Source organism: Crocuta crocuta, unplaced genomic scaffold (assembly GCF_008692635.1).
Source record: "Crocuta crocuta isolate KB4526 unplaced genomic scaffold, BGI_CrCroc_1.0 scaffold156, whole genome shotgun sequence".
Lineage (NCBI taxonomy): Eukaryota > Metazoa > Chordata > Mammalia > Carnivora > Hyaenidae > Crocuta > Crocuta crocuta.
The window spans coordinates 1555200-1574470 of record NW_027531308.1 but is presented as its reverse complement, the minus strand read 5'-3'; the positions used below and the strand labels follow the sequence as shown (position 1 = coordinate 1574470).

Genomic DNA, 19271 nt, shown 5'->3' with positions numbered 1-19271 from the left:
TTTCATATTTCAATTCTAAAGCCACGTGAAATGGATTTCGTACATGAGATAGTTCCAACTTTATTTTTTTATTCCCACATGAATAATCGATTGTCCCAGCACCATTTACTGAATAATGTATCTTTTTCCAGTCTTTTTAATGTCAGCTGTTGCAGGTAGGATTCCCTGGAAGACAGACGGGGAAGAGATTCCCACAGAGAAGACTTAGTGGGGAGAGATTTCTAGAACAATTCTGATAAGACAGTAAGGGAAGCAGGACGAGGCAGAAGGAGATGTAGCTGCAACAGAGGCGTCAGCTGATCACACACAGAGTTCTGAAGCTGGGCTGGCCCTCAGAGTTGTCCTATACAAGGCAACAGAGCTGGGTTTCTGTATCCTCACACCCACACCAGGCATTGGGTGTGGCTGCCCCTGAGGAATGGCTAGAAGCTCCGAAAAGGCAACTCCCTTGGGTCAGGCTTAGGGAGCAAGTAACCTGTAAGCCATCAGCCAGCAACAAACACTCCCAGCAGCTAAGGAAACCAGGGTCTTGACCCAGACGGAAGGATCTAGGTGGCACACATGGTACCCACCACACAGCCTCTGTCATGTATTCTCTTTCTTTTTTAAAAATTTTTTAAAAATTTTACAGACTATATATATATATATATATATATATATATATGATATATATATATATAGTAAGAGAGAGAGACAGAGCATGAGCATGAGCAGGGACAGCAGAGAGAGGGAGACACAGAATCTGAAGCAGGCTCTAGGCTCTGAACTGTCAGCACAGAGCACAACGCGGGCCTCGAACCCGTGAACTGCGAGATCATGACCTGAGCCAAAGTCAGATGCCCAACCAACTGAACCACCCAGGCATCCCTTCAAGTACCCTCTTTCTAATTTTACTGGCTCCCTATTCTCTCTTTTTTTTTTAAGTTTATTTATTTTTGAGAGAGAGAGAGAGAACGAGAGAGAAAGCGCACAAGCAGGTGATGGGCAGAGAGAGAGGGAGACACAGAATCCAAAGCAGCCTCCAGCTGTCATCACAGAGCCTGATGTGGGGCCTGAACCCATAAACCATGAGAACATGATCTGAAGTCCGACACTAAACCATCTGAGCTACCCAGACACCCCTGGCTCACTATTCTTTTGGAATCCCTTTCCTATGATATAATTTCCAGATAGATCTCCTTCCTGCAGCCTGCATATAATCCAATTTGTCAATAGCCCTCTTCAAATACAAAGCAATAACTATATTCAAACCCCAGATATGTCAGACTATATGTAGTATAGTGGCACATTTACTCCCTTGATATGAATATCTATTACTAAAATAGCCTAGCTTTTTGTTTGAATCAGCCACATGACCCAACTGGCTCTGAATCATTATGTTGTCAACTAAAGCTGAAACACAAATCTCTTATGTCCTTTGCTTGTGAGGCGGATATTTTAATCTAAATGTAGAATGTTTCCAGTATCCTCTTGACCTTAATCTTATTACATTTAGCCTAGGAAGAATTTAACAAGCTTTGATTCTGTCATCTAACACCTCTTTCAACTTCAGTTTTTCTGTAAAGTTGATTAAGAATGCCAACAAGAAGGGTGCCTGGGTGGCTCAGTTAGTTTAAGCATCTGATTCTAGGTTTCAGGTCAGGTCATCATCTCTCAGTTCACGGGACTGAGCTCCATGTTGGGCTCTGCACTGACAAAGCAGAGCTTGCTTGGGATCTCTCTCTCGCTCTCTCAAATTCAATAATTAAAAAAAGAGAGAATGCCAACAGGATATTGAAAAGAGGGCACCTGGAAGAAGATATGAACAGACACTTCTCCAAAGAGGACATCCAGATGGCCAACAGGCACATGAAACGATGCCCAGCGTCCCTCATCATCAGGGAAATGCAGATCAAAACACACTGAGATACTACCTCATGCCGGTCAGAGTGGCTAAAATGAACAAATCAGGAGACTCTAGATGCTGGAGAAGATGTGGAGAAAAAGGCACCCTCCTACACTGTTGGTGGGAATGTAAACTGGTGCAGCCCCTCTGAAAAACAGTGTGAAAGTTCCTCAAAAAATTAACAATAGAACTTCCCTATGACCCAGCAATAGCACTGCTAGGAATATACCCAAGGGATACAGGAGTGCTGATGCATAGGGGCCCATGTACCCCAGTGTTCATAGCAGCACTCTCAACAATAGCCAAATCATGGAAAGAGCCTAAGTGTCCATCAACTGATGAATGGATCAAGAAGATGTGGTTTATCTATACAATGGAATACTACATGACAATGAGAAAGAATAAGTAAGGCAGAGAAGGACAGATACCATATGTTTGCACATATAGGAGGCTTAGGAGGAACTTAATAGAGGACCATTGGGGAGGAGGAGGGAAAAAATAGTTGGGGAGAGGGAGGGAGGCAAACCATGAAAGACTCTTGAATGCTGAGAACAAACTGAGGGCTGATGGGGGTGGGGAGAGGGGAAGGAGGGTGATGGGCATGGATGAGGGCACTTGTTGGAATGAGCACTGACTGTTATATGGAAACCAACATGGCAATAAACTATTAAAAAAAGAAGAAGAAAAAGAGGGCACCTGGGTGGCTCAGTCGGTTGGTTAGGTGTCCAACTTTGGCTCAGGTCAAGATCTCACGGTTTGTGAGTACGAGCCCCGTGTCGGACTGTGTGTTGACAGCTTGGAGCCCAGAGCCTGCTTCAGATTCTGTGTTTCATTCTCTCTCTGCCCCTCCCCAACTTCNGGGAGGCAAACCATGAAAGACTCTTGAATGCTGAGAACAAACTGAGGGCTGATGGGGGTGGGGAGAGGGGAAGGAGGGTGATGGGCATGGATGAGGGCACTTGTTGGAATGAGCACTGACTGTTATATGGAAACCAACATGGCAATAAACTATTAAAAAAAGAAAAAGAAAAAGAGGGCACCTGGGTGGCTCAGTCGGTTGGTTAGGTGTCCAACTTTGGCTCAGGTCAAGATCTCACGGTTTGTGAGTTCGAGCCCCGTGTCGGACTGTGTGTTGACAGCTTGGAGCCCAGAGCCTGCTTCAGATTCTGTGTTTCATTCTCTCTCTGCCCCTCCCCAACTTCTGCTCTGTCTCTCAAAAATAAATAAATGTAAAAAAAAAAAAAAAGAAAGATATTGAAAACAAAAGGTATGCTGAAGACAGTGGGCAGTGATGAGCCTTGTGACATGCCGGTGATACCCTTCTACATTTCAACACAAGTCAACTGATCAACTGTTTGCCCAGCTGCAGACCCAGCATGTTTTAATATAGTGGTTTTCTTTTTTTTTTCTTAATGTTTTATTTATTTCTAGGAGAGAGAGAGAGAGAGAGAGAGCGTGAGCAGGGGATGGTCAGAGAGAGAGGGAGTCACAAACTGAAACAGGCCTCAGGCTCTGAGCTGGCAGTCAGCACAGAGCCTGACGCGGGGCTCGAACCCACAAACCGCGAGATCATGACCTAAGCGAAAGTCGGACGCTTAACCAACTAAGCTACCCAGGTGCCCCAATATAGTGGTTTTCTTCCTAGCCACCTGGGACAGTAAACATCGAATGATCCTTGACTATTTTTTATCATTTTTTCCCTCAACTGAAAACCCATTCAGATTCATCTAGTTTTGAGGCCACAGCGATCTGGAATCTATCCCTTGTTACCACTGTCACCAACACCATTATAGACCTTCTTGATTCCTACCTCTGTTTTTAACTGATCGTGTTCTCACTATTGCCAAACCTATTTCCCTTGAAATACAAAGTTGGTAAAGTTGTGACCTTTTACGATTTCCCCCATCTGGAAAAAGTGACAGTAAATAGTACTCTTGGGGGATAAGAACATAAATGCAGCTTGTCAGAATGTAGTCTGCAGACAATGTCCACTTATCTTTGGGACTCTTTGGCATAAAGACTATTGTACTCGGTAAGGATAACTCACAAGTGATTATTCTTTTTGAGGCTGCCAATTGTAATCACCAAAAAGTGTTATTAGTAACCTGCCGTTAAGTGTGAGAGTTGGAGAAGTGGTAGCTTACTCTGAGACACGTAGCTAGGAATTGACAGAATTCTGTAGGGTATGAACTTGGGCTTCCTGATTTCAAAGCAGAGACTTCTTCCCCAATCTAGCTCAAGTGAATAGTTGTGTAAAGAATGGTCTCTTTCATGTGAAAAGGAAAAAACAAAAGCTTCAAAAGGCAGGTGAGTTCTGAAAGGGCAGCCTCCATATCTCTGAAAGGAAAACACTGTCCAAAGGACATAAGGAAGTGATTTTTCTCCAATAACACAGAGGCTAACAGTCAACAACGTCTGTGGCAAAGAGGCAAATGTTTTCCTGCAGGCTTTTGGTGAGATTAGTCACACATTAGCATACGGTTTTCCAGGACACTTGCTCTTAAAGGAATTGGAAAGACAGTAACAAAATAGTAGCACTGCTCTTCAGAATGTAGCTGCAGATGTGTGACTGTAATTCATAAAAATAATAAAAAGTAATATTTTACTTAGTTGAAATCCTATGACTCCACCAATATTTGCTGATAACATGAAACTGATGATAAAAGTTATATACTGGCGGCCTAATGGACGCTTAAATACAATCTGGAGAAGTAGTATCTTGGACCGCATGGCAGGAGCTGGCACTTGGCAGGCATAGACAGATATTTGAAGACATCTGTATTGATGCCAGAATGGTTAATAATGATTAATCGTAAAAAAAGAAAAAGAAAAAGAAAAAAAGGTTGTAATCATAGCAACACAAAGTTAAACAGGAAAATATTCAAGAATAGCCTCTACTTTCCTGTATTAGAGCAATGCACAGTAATTGGTTGGCAGAAGGCTAACAAAATTTAAAAGCTTGTTCATGTTTACAAGTGCATAGATCCTAATACCGGGTACATTCTATAATATTCAAAATCATTACAAAAATGGCGAGGATAATTCATCTATATCATTTTGCTCTAATAAAATATTTGTACTTAAAAGATTCTGAATTCATATAACATAGCTATACATTAGTATAATTATGTTTTCAATCTTAGTTTCCACGAAAGTGATTAAGCACAGACAGCTTGTCCCTGCCCCCCGAAATTCTGATTCAATAGATCTGAGGAATGGGGCCTGAGAAACAGCATTGTTTTTAAATTTTTTATTTATTTCTAGGAGACAGAGAGAGAGAGACAGCGTGAGCAGGGGAGGGTCAGAGAGAGAGGGAGTCACAGACTGAAACAGGCTCCAGGTTCTGAGCTGGCCGTCAGCACAGAGCCCGACGCGGGGCTCGAACCCACGAACCGTGAGATCATGACCTAAGCGAAAGTCGGACGCTTAACAACTAAGCCACCCAGGCGCCCCTGAGAAACAGCATTTTAACAAGTCTCCAGTTGTGGCTAATAATGTTGCTTGTCCAGGAACCACACTTTGAAAACTGCTGTTCTGTACCACCCACCCTGATCTTCCCACTGGTTCCTATAATCACATAACATTTTGGCCACTGGTAAATCTCTTGTGCATGAAAAATAAAAATTCATTCCAGAATTAGTTATTGAGCCGCTATGTACATAACATATGCTATAAGCTATATCAGATGTGCGTGATGCCATATATTAGAGATACAAAGATGAATAAAGCTTAGTCTCTGCATCCGTGGACTTTATATTCTAGACAGGCATGTAAATAAATAATCATGATGCAATGTGATAAACACCATGTGTAAAGCTTCCTGAGAGTAGAATGGAAGTGTTCATTCTACATTGAAGGGAATCAAAAGTCTTTATAATGGAGATAACAATTCTGACTTTTAAAAAACTGTTTATTTTGAAATAATTTTAGATTTACAGAAAAGTTAAAAATAGACGTCCCTATATACCTTAAATTCAGCTTGCTGACATTACCCCGATGTTGACATTTTGCACATGCAAGGTCAAGATGGATGTTGAAGGGTGCCTAGGAATTTATTAAGGTATCCCATGTAAATAAATAATAGATGAATACAACCACTGAGACAGGCTATACTAATAATATCTAAACATTTCTGAGAATTATGTGGTAGACATGTGCAAGCCCTTTAAGCATAATATATCACTTAATCCTTACAACAAGCCATAAGTAGTTAATATACTATCTAGTATGTGGATACTACTGTCACACCCCTTTTGATAAGGAAACTGAAGCAGTTGCCAATCTTCTAGTAGATAGTAGAACTGGGATTTGACCATAAAATGTTCACCTTTGACACACACCCTCTTAACCAGTGTAGGATGATATATGATCCAGAAATATAAATGAAAAGTCCATTGTGTATTCAGATTATGTTACATTAGGGGCGCCTGGGTGGCTTAGTCGGTTAAGCGTCCGANTGTTACATTAGGGTAAATTGTAGGCATAGGGTTCTGACAGTGGAAGCAAAAGACCAGACCAGAAAAGGACAAGAAAATCCTAGCTAATGGAAGGATAGTGTGGTAGGCAGAATTCTAACATAGTCTCCTAGATTCTTGTTCCCTGGGGAACATGCCTAGAATAATCCCCTTTCCTTAAGTGAGGAGGGCAGAACCTGGTGAAGATGATGGCATGGCATGTCCATGATTCACTTAAGTTGTGTGACAAAGGCAAAGGAATTCTGCAGATATAACTGAGGTCCCTGGTATTACCATACTGCTGTACTAGTTTGGGTCTTCAAATTCTCATGCCATTATCCATGTTTGTCCATTCCTTTCCAGGCCCTGACTTCTGCTTCCATTCTTAGAACCCTGCCCCATAACCCATTTCTTATGGATCCTGCTCTGCTAGGTAATAACAGGAGCCTTATGGGCAAATTGATATGCCTTAGTTTTGTGTGTAGCTTTTGGAAATCAATCACGCAGCCTCAATTTACATTGGCATAATACACAACCATTCTAGCAATAGTGCTTTCTTTTGCACAGATTTCAAACTTCAGTGGTGGGTGTCAGGTACCCAGCAGGTGGGCCACACAGGACCCCCTGAATCACAGCTTAGAAGAGTCATAAGAAAGTGCTCAGCCTTCTACTTCACCAGCATGTTGGGTCGTAAAGGGTACATTGGTGCGAATGCACTGGTCTTTGTTCATGCGTAACACAACATGGTTAATCTGTGACCAGCAAAATACATGAAATGGTAAGCCGACGCTGGTTTCCATTTCAGGTTGGGTCATTCGACTATCCCTCAGTGACTGGCTTTGAGAATAAAGTTAAGTCTCATTTTAATATTTAAAAAAGTTCTGTTCCGGTAAAATCAATCATGTTGTAAAGTTATTCCAATTAAAAGAAGAGGTTTTTTGTTCACAAAAACACTTGGTTTTGTGAAGTGTTTCACAAATTTCATTTCATTTCATTCCCATCCTCTGGGTATATTCTGATTCCTAAATCTACGCTGAGATTAATAGTTTTAAGGTTACTTTCAAAATAAAGAATCATCTATGAAAATACATGATGGTCATCACGTAGTATGGTATAAAACCATTTCCATTCTGTTTAACATAAGACAAATAGGAAAAATTTGCCCCTGTTACCAGTTTGCAAGCCATGTTTTCTCATCATTTATCCACTCTTTCTCACTTTCCTTCTTTCCTTCCTTCCTACAAAAACATTCATTGAATCCATGCCCTGTGTCAGTTACTGAATCTGACTGCAGGTAAATAATGATGAATGGGACACCTTTCCTGTCCTTGAGGAGGCCGTTTGTTGTTGTTTCCTGTCATGTCGTGCGTGCTCCCACAGCACCTGGAGGAGGGGCCCTTCATCCACAAGTTTGTTATACTCTATTGGGTAGACCCTGCCTTTAACATCTTAAGTTAATTTTAGTAAAATTCCCCTTTAAATTTTCACAGTGCCTTTTTCTTGTAGCACCCTCTCCCTACATTCCACGCATGAGTCCAGGGGGTTGGGTCAAAGAGTCTAGAGGACCTACGTTATGCTATTTTTGGTGTTGCCCCTCCCCCTGAGGCGGGTACCCTTCTCATGTGCCTCAAATCCTGCTTTCCTTAGGATGAGCCCTGCCCTGTGACCATCCTCTGAGCACTCAAGCAAAAGCCTCTTGACAGCCCTAACCATCTAATCACCCAGACATGCCTAGACTTATGTCTGAATCCCAGGGAGACTACACTTATGCTCAAGCTGCACATGTTATTTACTCTCCACAATTCCTCTGGGCTAACCTGGCAATCAACAGCTTTAATCAGCCACAGGATTATTTTTGGGTTCTCCCTCCAAGTGCATAATTCAGCCTCAAAACTTTAACTTGGATTTAAAACAAACAAGCAAAAAACCTGTATCATAACATTTTAGGAAAAATATTTGAAACCCAGACGATCCAACTTACTACCTCATCATGGATGAAACTCTGCTGCGTGAGTCACGAAGATCTGAATCACAATGTCCAAAGCCGCCCCCCCCACCCCACTTGCATACTGTGAAACCGGTGTTTTCTCAGGCTCTTCCTCCCCAGCTATGCCCTCCAGGGGCCCCACAAGATCTCTGTGCTCAAGGGCCTGGCTGCTCCTGCCACTCTCTGCCCTTGGGTTTCTAGCAACCTCTTCCAGACTACTGAAGCTGGCTCAGTAAGAAAGTTCCTGCCTGTCTGGAACAGCAACTCCACGCTGCAAGAGGGCTGGGCTTCCCGTGACAAAGTTACTCCTCCCCTTCATGCCAGAGACCCTCCTCCCCGGTGTACAGGGGCATTTGTAGGAAGACAGGAAATGTCTATGCACACAGTTTGGGCCCAGACTTACTGTCTCATGATGCTTCTTCTCCTTCCACCGTGACTGTTCTTCACTATTGCTCAATATCCTTTAAGGACCCCACAGTTGCTCTAAATCCTATACATGTGTGAATCCCAATTCTTACCTACTTCCAAGTTCTTTCCTGTAAGGCTCTGGGGAGCATATAGAAAGCATCTGGGTCAACGTACTGGAACAATCCATGGCTGTGGAAAAAAACTCGCAGGGTCTCCTGTTAAGAGTGAAGAAACTCCAAACATGCCATGGCAGGAGGCTGAGCTACCAGGGAACACAGAAAACCTCCAGGAGGATGGTATGGCCTACTATCACAGGCCAGAGGCCACAAAAATTTACTAAGTACTATGGTTGCATCAGCATTTAAGAACAATCTAACAGGAGTTGCTGTCCTTGTAAGTGATCAGAAAGTAGATAAAGTAAAATAGGCAGTAGCAATCATTTCCCTGATGAGAACTACCGAGAGGAAGAAAGTAGGCCCAGGAGGTGCCTACTATTTTCAAAAAGCAGCCTCTCCCAGAAGAGTCCATAAGGAATAAAACAAAACAGACACCTGCGAAATTCAGTACTTTGCTTTACCAATTTGATAAAACACTTTTGATACAGTTACTACCTTAAAAGCTTGTGTTTGTTTCTATGGTTCTTGTTCTGTTTTGTTTTGTTTTAATGCCCTAACCAATAATGCTATGAGGGAGAATGGCTGAATTATGTGACCAAAAAAAAATGTATGTATTTATTTCAAAAAATGTTTTTCTCTTTTAGAGTTTTCAGTGGCTATTACTTTTAATCACAGTATTAATTCTGTCATTTCTATATGTCTTTAGAATTGCATTAGATGGATGTGTGTGGCTGGGGACTACAGACTGTCAGCCTTGCCTTAAATCTTGTGCTCCAAATCCAAGAATAGAAAAGAAACAAGTGAAAAACAATTCAATAGAAGATACTATCCACAAAACATAATTGGATATTAGTCTGGGGAAAAAAATTCACATACATAGAGCTGGTTCAGGATTTTAAAACATTAAATCTTGGTCCTGGTCCTGGCTTTTGAAACACACTATCTTTGAAAAACAGAATTTGAAAAGAAAGAAAGAAAGAAAGAAAGAAAGAAAGAAAGAAAGAAAGAAAGAAAGAAAAACAGAATTTTAATGAGAGAAACACCTATCACTTATCTGACACGGAAATTCACTTCAAAATATAAATTGTTCACTGGTAGAAAATCTATTTCATATTTCATATGCTAATGAGCCTATCTTAATTTGCAATAATTGAGATAGATATTTTTAAATTCTTGCTGTGCTTTTCACAAAAAGCAACCAAACACAAAGTGATATCAATCACTGTTAAGCACGAGAGCTTTGCTTTTAAAACCCAGATAAGGTTTTCTAAATCCGTGGACTGAAACCTGTATCACCAGATCTTCTAATTCTTTTACTTCCTCTATTTTTGAATGTTTAACAATAAAACAGTCAACCTACTTAAATTTAGAGGTATGAAGGTCATATGACAAAGAAATGAAAGATGCAATTACCATTTATTACCAAGATAACCGCTTGTTTTGTACCAAAACATCCACCATACATTCTTCATTATCTTCTTGCTCATTTATTTTTTTTTAACAAATAGTTTATTATCAAGTTGGATTCCATATAACACCCAGTGCTCATCCCCACAAGTGTCCTCCTCCATGCACATCTCCCCCCCACATNATAGATTTTGGATATTAACCCTTTATCTGATATGTCATTTGCATCTTGTTGCTCATTTAAAATACCATTCTGTCTTCCTGCACACTTCGTGGTCTTCACCTATCTGCATCATCGTCTTCCATTTGCCCCTCGAGATCCACTCTCTTTCCTTCCCCACCTGCTCTTAGCCCTGGAAGGCTGACCTTGCAGACCACATCCATCAGCTCCCTTACACTCTGCCTTCTAGTTGGTTCAGTTAGAGGTTTCCATGTAGAAGATCAAAGGACAGAATGACCAGGGTACTCACTCCCACAACTTCCTCTCTGCAAGGTGCCTCTACTAGAGGCCACTGCTGCTGCCATGTGTTCCCCTTTGTTAAGTTCCCCTGTCTGGGTTCCAGTGACCACTGCTTCCCTTGCTCACAACCTCAGGCCTGGGGGTATCTATTCCCTATCAGGACCTTTTCTATCAAGACCTTCATAAAGCTCCTTCTTCTCTTGGTTTCTGGGTAATGCGCTGTCCCCACCTAATCCTCCCTGCCTGACTATACGTCTGTGGGCACTGCATTCCCAGCTCTCTAGTGAACTGCATTTCCCTGAGTAGCAATATAATCTCAGTGCTGAGCTTCCTGGGCCATTTAAGGATATGGGGAAAATACAGGAAAGGGTGGTTTAGCTATAATCCTACCACACACACATAACCACTCTAGGTGCATTTGTTTTCCTCTTTAAAAAGTAGTTAATTTTTTTTTAGTATTTATTTTTGAGAGCTAGAGAGAAAGAGAGAGAGCATGAGCAGGGGAGAGAGAGGGAGACAGAAGATCTGAAGCCAGCTCTGCGATGGCAGCAGAGAGCCCAATGCAGGCCTCAGACTCATGAAATGTGAGATGATCTGAGCCAAAGTCAGATCCTTAACTGACTGAGCCACCCAGGTCCCCCTCTTTAGAAGGTAGCTAAATCACTCTTTAAAAGGAGTAGGTATATCAATGAAATAGGAGAAAGGGATTAAGAGGCACAAACTTAGAGTTATAAAATAAGTCATTCCCATAAGTCATGGGAATAAAAAGTACAGCATAGGGAATACAATCAATAATATTATAATAATGTTGTATGACAGCAGACAGTAACTAAACACCTGAAACTGATATAACATATATATCCACTATACTTCAATAAATAAAAGATAACCATCTTAAAAGTATTTAAATCACTCCTTAAAAACCATAAAAGTGATATGTTTACTGCAACCAGTGATATAATGTAAAAATATATAAAGAAAGGAAGCTATAGGGGGTGCCTGGGTGGTTCAGTCGGTTAAGTGTCTGACTTTGGCTCAGGTCATGATCTCATGTTTCGTGGGTTCAAGCCCCACATACTTTGGATTCTGTGTTTTACTCTCTCTCTGCCCCTCCATGGCTTGTGCTCTTTCTCTGTCTCTCAAAAATAAATGTTAAAAAATTTTTAAAAATAATTTATGCTCTTCCCCAATGCTTCTGGATCCTTCCCCTTTACCTCATTTCCCACCTTCCTCCTGCTTTGTCCCCAGATAAAGAATGGCATTCTGGTCAGTCAGTCTTTTTCTACACCTGTCTCCATTATATTCAAGCTCATACCAAACATATATACACTCATATGTAGTGTATACCTTTACAAAAACTGCAAGGATGCTACACATTACCTTGCAACTTGCTAGATACAGATTTAGTTCAACACTTTGAACAGCCTTATAATATTATATAGTAGAAATGTACTAGAATTTATTTAACCATTTCTCTACTGATGGACACTCAAAATCTTTCAGCTATTTTTTTACCACTACAAACAATGCTATGGTAAGCACCCTTATGCATGCATATATATGTATATACATATATATTTATGTATTATGTATATATTATGTATGTATATAAATATACATATATATTTACTAGTGTATCTATTTATGTAAACAAAATTCCAAATTGCAGGGTTGCTAGGTTAAAATTACCTAGAGTTTCAAATGCCACCCCCTTACTTTCTTAAAAGTATATAGCAATGTATTTCTTATCTAATTCTTATATTTGTTTTATATGGGTATGATATGGTATATGTAATTTCTGAATCTTATTTTCTCTCTTAACGTGAATTACAGTTAGCTTTCTGTGTGCTATATACTTTCTGCAGTATTCTTAAATGGTTGCATATGCCCACTGTTATGAAGTGTCTTTACATTTTGATTGGAATTGTATCAAACCTTAGTATTATTGTAGGAAAAATTTATATCCACTCCCTGTAATATACACTTAGAGAGATAAAAGTTTTGAAAGTAGCATTAGATATTAAAAAAATCTATTCCAAGTGTGCATCTCAACTCTTAATCAGTTGACATGAACTACGTCTTTTGATGGGCACCAGAATCGATCGAGTGACTCACAATATCAAGAAGAGCTACGCCCGGGGCATCTGCTTCTACCAGCGCCTCAGTGACTTCAATCAGTAGACAAAGATCATGAGATTGCCAAGAAGCACAGAGAAACACTGGGCATTTTCCTAAGTGTGGTGAGCCAAATTCCATGTGATTCTTCTGGCATTAAAAAGGGTCTGTTCCAGATCAAAGGTAGAAAGAAAGCCATCAAAACAGAAATGAATCCCAGCCTCAAGGATACCACTGTGTAGGTTAGCATCACTAGAGTCCCTCAGGGTTTGAGAAAATAACCGCATTCCGCAAAGCCTTGGGAACATTCTGCAGCAGTTTCCATCCCCACATAAAATACTATGAAACCAATTCCAAAGGGGGAGTGGGGAGAAGGCAGTGTGTGTGTTGGGGAGAGGGCGTAAGAAGGCAAATCTGGCCACCCTTCACTGTTAGTATATTCTCTATTTGATCATATCACCACCCGACAAGAAATTCCTGTGTGTAGCCCTTGGAATGAAGAATTAAGAAAACTGAAAAGCAAATAGGAGATAGACCAGTAGCCTCTGTTGATGCCTTTATGCTATTTCCTCTGTGGATGGTAATACTGGCTTTAACTCTTAGTCCTGTGAGAAGGAGAAGCAGATTCCACTCTTTTCCAAGAATTACTACATGCCCATAACACTAAAGAGTCTTCCAACTGGAAACAGATCTGATTACTTTTGCCAGACTTAATCTCTTACTTGAGCAGTTAATGAGAGCTTTCAATAATCTTAATCACATCACTTCAATAAAATACCTAGATGTTATTTCCACAGGAAATAAATGTCCACAGACCATAAACTCAACCTGGTTAATAGCTAACATGGGAGACAGGAGGGAGTTGGACTCAGATAAAGGCTGCTGTGCAGTGATAGTAAATGAATTATGCCCCTCTGCCCCCTCCACCCCCCATCAGGGCTGCTGGGGACTGTCTGAGGCCTCTGCTGGGAAGGAGGGACAGGGGAAATAAAGTGAAAGGCAGCTGGAAGCAGGAAAATTCTCCCACATATGGGTCCACAAGCAGCAGAATGTCACTGAAGGATCCAGAATATGAAGAGAACTCATGGCCACAGAAAAGGAGAATTCAAGGGAAAAGGCCACAGGAACACAGGAGATAAATCAAAAACCCACTATCTGAAGAACTCCCAGGGACGATGACAAGAAACAACATTTGGAGGCCCCAAAGGAAGGTCCCGGCAGAAGGGAAGTCACCCACACCAGAAGAAACAGTCTCAGCCACTCCTATTCTCCTCCTTTCTAATTCCTTGTTTTATAAGGTTAGAAGAACCTTATTATGATTCTAAGGACTGGCTCCTGAAAGTGCTATGAAAGACTGGGGCCAAAGTAAAGGCTATAGTTCTGAGCAATTGTATAGAGAGGCCAAGGAAAGTGTGACCATCCACTGAACTTACTCCTTAGTGGGCTCATGGTCAGTCACCATAGAAACTGTGTCTGCCTTGACCCAGATACAAGGGAGTTGTTATCATATTTTTCATATAGAAAGTAGGCAACAAAATAAAAAGATAATTCTCAATCAGGAAAAAAAGATTTACTGAAGCTCAACATATTTAATGCCCAGTTTCTAGATGAGGGATGCACACAATCCTAGAATTTGGTGAGATTTCTTAAAAAGAACCTTTAGAATTTAAACAGCTCTTAAAAAAAAAAAAAACATTAAAAAAAAATTAAAAAAAGGGGCGCCTGGGTGGCTTCGGGTTAAGCGCCCGACTTTCGCTTGGGTCATGATCTCGCGGTTTGTGGGTTCGAGCCCCGCGTCGGGCTCTGTGCTGACTGCCAGCTCAGAGCCTGGAGCCTGTTTCAGTCTGTGACTCCCTCTCTCTCTGACCCTCCCCTGCTCACGCTGTCTCTCTCTCTCTCCTAGAAATAAATAAAAAAAAAAACATTAAAAAAAATAAATAAATAAACAGCTCTTCCACGTCCGAGCCTCCAGAAGTCACTCAACTAATAAGTACAGAGACTTCCAAAGTCTCCAGCATCTATACGGAGAAAGATTTTTCATCACTAGGGTTCCATGATACGTGATATAAAATCCGTAATTATATGACTTTCCTGGTGAAGCAGACTGGTTACATCATGAAAGTAGCAAGACTTCTCAAACCAAGATCAACATATCACAAAAGCAAGATTAAACGAATTTACCCCGTGTTTATAAAGAACCACCCCTGGATCAATGACTTTCAGAGAAATTTTTTAAATGTCAAGGGTCAAATGAACAGAAAGCTATTGAAATTCCTCCTTCTTAGACAGACATTTTTATCTCAAAAATTGTGCATGAAGTTTTCTGTAACCTCGAAGAGACCATGTATCGTATTACGACCCATTCCCTAGACAAAGCGATGACCAGATGCTGTGGGAGGACTCCCCCATCCCTACCCCCGAAAAGACTCTGTCACCTGCACAGCAGCACATGAAACCCTGAGCCCTCAGCCACATTGGCCTGGACAAATAAATCTAAGAAATACTGGAGTGGTGCTTTTTATACACTGTCTTTTCTTGGTCTTATTGAATCCGCTTATAGAACCCCCAAAATTATTTCACGTAAAATTTTAAATCACATTAAACACACAAGCCAGACTAGCTCTTTAGGACCCACAAGTAAAACATAATAGTAAAATATACCATAGGTAAAATAGAATACACATTACTTCACACCTGTTTGGGAAATAAAGAGTTACAGGAAACAAAGAAAGAAAATCCGAACTAAGTTTCTTCAAGAGAGACTGAATTCATCCCTCTTCTAGTACAAAAGAAAGTTTCTGTCATAAAGTAATGATGCTTATAAAACTGATTATTAAAAAACAAAACCGAAAAGCTTCTTACAACAGACACACCGTGCTTTTGCCCTTCTGCTTAGAGAATCCCCACAAACCCAAGCTACTCCAGCAGCATGAGCAGCAGAATTTAGGTCAAGGGGCCAATTACCCAGTGTAGGCATCAAAGGCAGAGACAAGTTGCTACTTCTTTCTGCTTGTCCCTGTTTCCTTTGAGTGTCCTGCATTAAGCAACCATGGAGGCAGTTTAGAATAGGCAAAAATAAAGTATTTTTAAAACACATTTACAAAGTACTGTTTCTGGGAGCCACTTAGATCCCTGACCCTGTAAGCCAGCACCAGCCACACCAGCTCCACACTCTCCTGTGTTGCTCCCACTTTTCTTGCCTCAAAGTGAACTCACAGACCTGGGAGTCTAGGATGGCTGTTAAGTACCCAGGCTCTGAAGAGCACAGGCAGATGTGCACTCTTACAGTTTGAGAGCCGCTGGAGAACAGATGTAAAGTATCTCACACGGGGACTTACCTGGAGGTGACTGGTACTGGGGCCGAGCTGTGGTCTTTCCGGGCCTCGAGCTCTTTTCCAAAGGTTCCCCAGACACCAACCGAGGTTGGCCTGCTCCGAGGGAGGTCGAGCTGTCTCCTTTGGTCTCCGTGACCTGTGCAGAGGATGGTGGCTCCAAGGTGTCAGCAGAGGAGGACCCAGAGAAAGTACTGCTCTTTCTGTCAGGAGAGTCATTGAGAGCTGCTTCCCCCTCACCAGGCGACGGCAGCTGGAGGACCCTGTGCTGAGGGCTGGGAAGCCTTGGGGAAGGAGCCGAGGGAACAGGTGACATCCGTGTGTGCGCGCAGCACTGTGAGGATGAATTATTAAGTGGCATGCTGAGCGCTGCCAGGGCTGGGGGGGACGGCCTCTTCTCATCGTCTCTGGGTTGTGACCAGGCAGGGCCTACACTGGGGGGCGGATCCAGAAATAAGGTTTTGTGACCCCTCAGAGGCAGCCCAGCTTGCTTCTTGCTTCTGGTTTCTGGGAGGCTGTGGGTGGCTGGTGAGCTTGGGGGGAAGCCCAGCCTTTTCCCCTCGGTGGCGTCATCCACCTTCTCACTCTCTATCACTTTCAGCAGGACCTTGTTCACAGCCCCCTCGGCACTGGCTGGGGTACATTCCCTGTCCAACGACTGCAGTAACCTGGCCCCGTGCTGCTCCGTGCCCGGCCACTTGGAACCCTGAGTCCCAACCTCAGCTCCTGGGATGGTGAACAAATCTGCTCTGGGTATAAACTCAGCCTGAGCTTCTGGACAAATGGCAAAGCTTTCCTCACCCTCAAGGTGCGTTTTAACTACTCTTTGCACCTGAGGGGACAGGTCCTGGACTTTGGCCACCACTTTGGAAACAGGCTTCTTCCTGCACGCACGCTCACCAGACTTCTCTCTCCGGCCCTTTCCTGCCTCTGGATGCTTCTCAGGGTCTTCATGACGTTCAGACAAATCTGTTTGCTGGTGCGCCAGCCGGCGTGGGCCTCTCTTTGGTGCTCTAGCACCACTGTCATCTCCTGGCTCTGTGGAGCTGCAGTCGGGGGGCAGCCCTCCTCTTCCAAGCCCAGTGTCCTCAGAAGTCTTCCTGAAGCTCCCGCTGGCATGCAGTGCACTGGGCATCTCTGGGGGACAGCTCTCTCTCCACTGTAGGGAAGACATAAATGTTCCACTTGGGAGCAAGTTGCCTCTCTCCTCTAGAAGCCAAAGATTAGGCCTTGCTCTAGAAATAGGGAGGGAGTTACTGGAACAGATTTGGTCTTTCCCCATCTGAGGAGCTGATTCCTGGACCCCCCGCCCTTTTCTTCTTGTCCTCTTCTGTGGAAGCACCTGAAAGTTCCCTCTCCTTCCACCAAACCTCCGGGGCTTCTTGTTCCCATGGGCACTCCTCTTATTGAGACAGCCCACGGGGGGCTCACCTGGCCAGCCGCCAGCACTCTGGAAACAGTCATCCTCTGGTGCCAGGCTCACGGACAGCTCCGGTAGCTTCCCCTCCTGGTTCCCCATCGTAATCCCCAGGATGTGGTCTGAGCTCAGCAGGTTGGCCAGAAGTCTCTCCCTCTCTGCTGTGAGTTTGTACAGCTCAGTTAAAATGTCTTTTGTGGGGGTTTGCTTGAAAAATATGTCGCCTGGATGTTCATTCGGCTGCAGGCTGAGACTGATGACGTCTGACCCCTCCCTGACTTGGTAGCAGTTATGAAACCCTTTATTGGATCTGTCTAGAGTTACAGTGCCCTTGTATGAAAATCCTCTGACTTCCCCCCTTGGAAGATAGAAGCTGATGTAGCAGACTTCAGTAATGGGCTTGCGCAATTGGAGGGTGCAGTGAGTGCCTTCCATTATGCCTACCTAATTATTCATGCCTTGGAGATGCTGGTCTGTGGTCAGGCTTCCCAGGCTCCAGTGGCGGGGCATGTGACGGTGGCGAGGCAGGGAAAGCAGCTGACAGTCATCTCCAGCAACAAGACTGCCTGGTAGAAGAAGAGGGGAAAAAAGCAGCTTGTGTAACGGAGTGCATAAATCACAAACCAACACCAATCAAAGTACAGCCATGACTTAGCCTTCCTCTCTAGCTAGCCTCAACCAACTCAACTCACACCAACCAGAAAACTGACTGCAACCTCTTCCCCACTCCCATCCCACGCTGTACCAGAGCCTTTCTACAGCTGAGGGTTGGGAGAGTGCCCTAATTTCAGCCCTAAGATGAAAGTTGCTTTTCCCCACAAGGGAAATCACAATAAACCCTAGAGCAGGTCTGCCAACTTCTCTAGGCTTCAGTTTATGTTATTCTATTAAACACAGCTAATAGAACTCCCAGAAATCCCATGGAAAGGGGACTTTGAGATCCTTAGAAAACATAGCCATTTTAAGAATTCGTGCTGGGAATATCACTTTCCAAAAACGAGTCAAGCTTTTTTATCTCCAAAAAGCACCTGCTAACATTTGAGATTAATTATCTATTTTGACTTAAAGCAGTATGGGGGAAAGGTATTAGGCCACAAATTTGGAATATTTCCTGAATATGACTCTTATTTTTTGCCAAAATAGCCAAAAGTGAAAAATTTTAGGTTTGAAATTTAAATAATTCAGGGGTCTTAATCAAGGTTGTCTTTTCCCCAACTCCTTGCCTATTTAAGGCCAAATGGAATGACAGGGAAAAAGCAAATCTCTGTAAGCCACTGCTGGCCCTGTATGGACTTTCCATGTCTTTACCAAAAACGGAGCTAAAAAGTCACATAAGCAGTGAAGGTGGCTGTTCTCTCCTGAGATCTGAGGAATACCAAGAATGTCTTTGTGGCTAACATCCTCCTCTCTCCCCAGACCAAGAAATATGGAGTTTAGAATTCTGTATTACAACACTTCATGTTGTAATACAACAAAACAAACATTTCCTACTCTTTAAGACTTTCATGGCTAAAGGACATTCCCCCTGGGAAAGGGTAACACAATAACCATTTACTTCTCACTGATATCCTTTATGAATTATTTTCCTCAGATACTTTATAACTAGTTCTAAATAATAAAAAGCTACATAAAAGTACATTTTGAGTGGCATAAGAGAGAAAGGGGAAAAGAGTTTTGTAACAGAAACTCC

General features: G+C 42.5%; 1 protein-coding gene across 1 annotated transcript; it reads right to left on the bottom strand.

The window, feature by feature from the left end:
- Nucleotides 1-14131: 14131 nt before the first annotated feature.
- LOC144237924 (formin-1-like) lies at nt 14132-18016 on the bottom strand. The gene is made up of 3 exons (XM_077771637.1): nt 16171-18016; nt 16053-16087; nt 14132-14176 (listed from the first exon to the last, which is right to left on the bottom strand). The coding sequence occupies exons 1-3, from the start codon at nt 18014-18016 to the stop codon at nt 14132-14134; spliced, it is 1926 nt and encodes a 641-aa protein (XP_077627763.1).
- Nucleotides 18017-19271: the final 1255 nt, after the last annotated feature.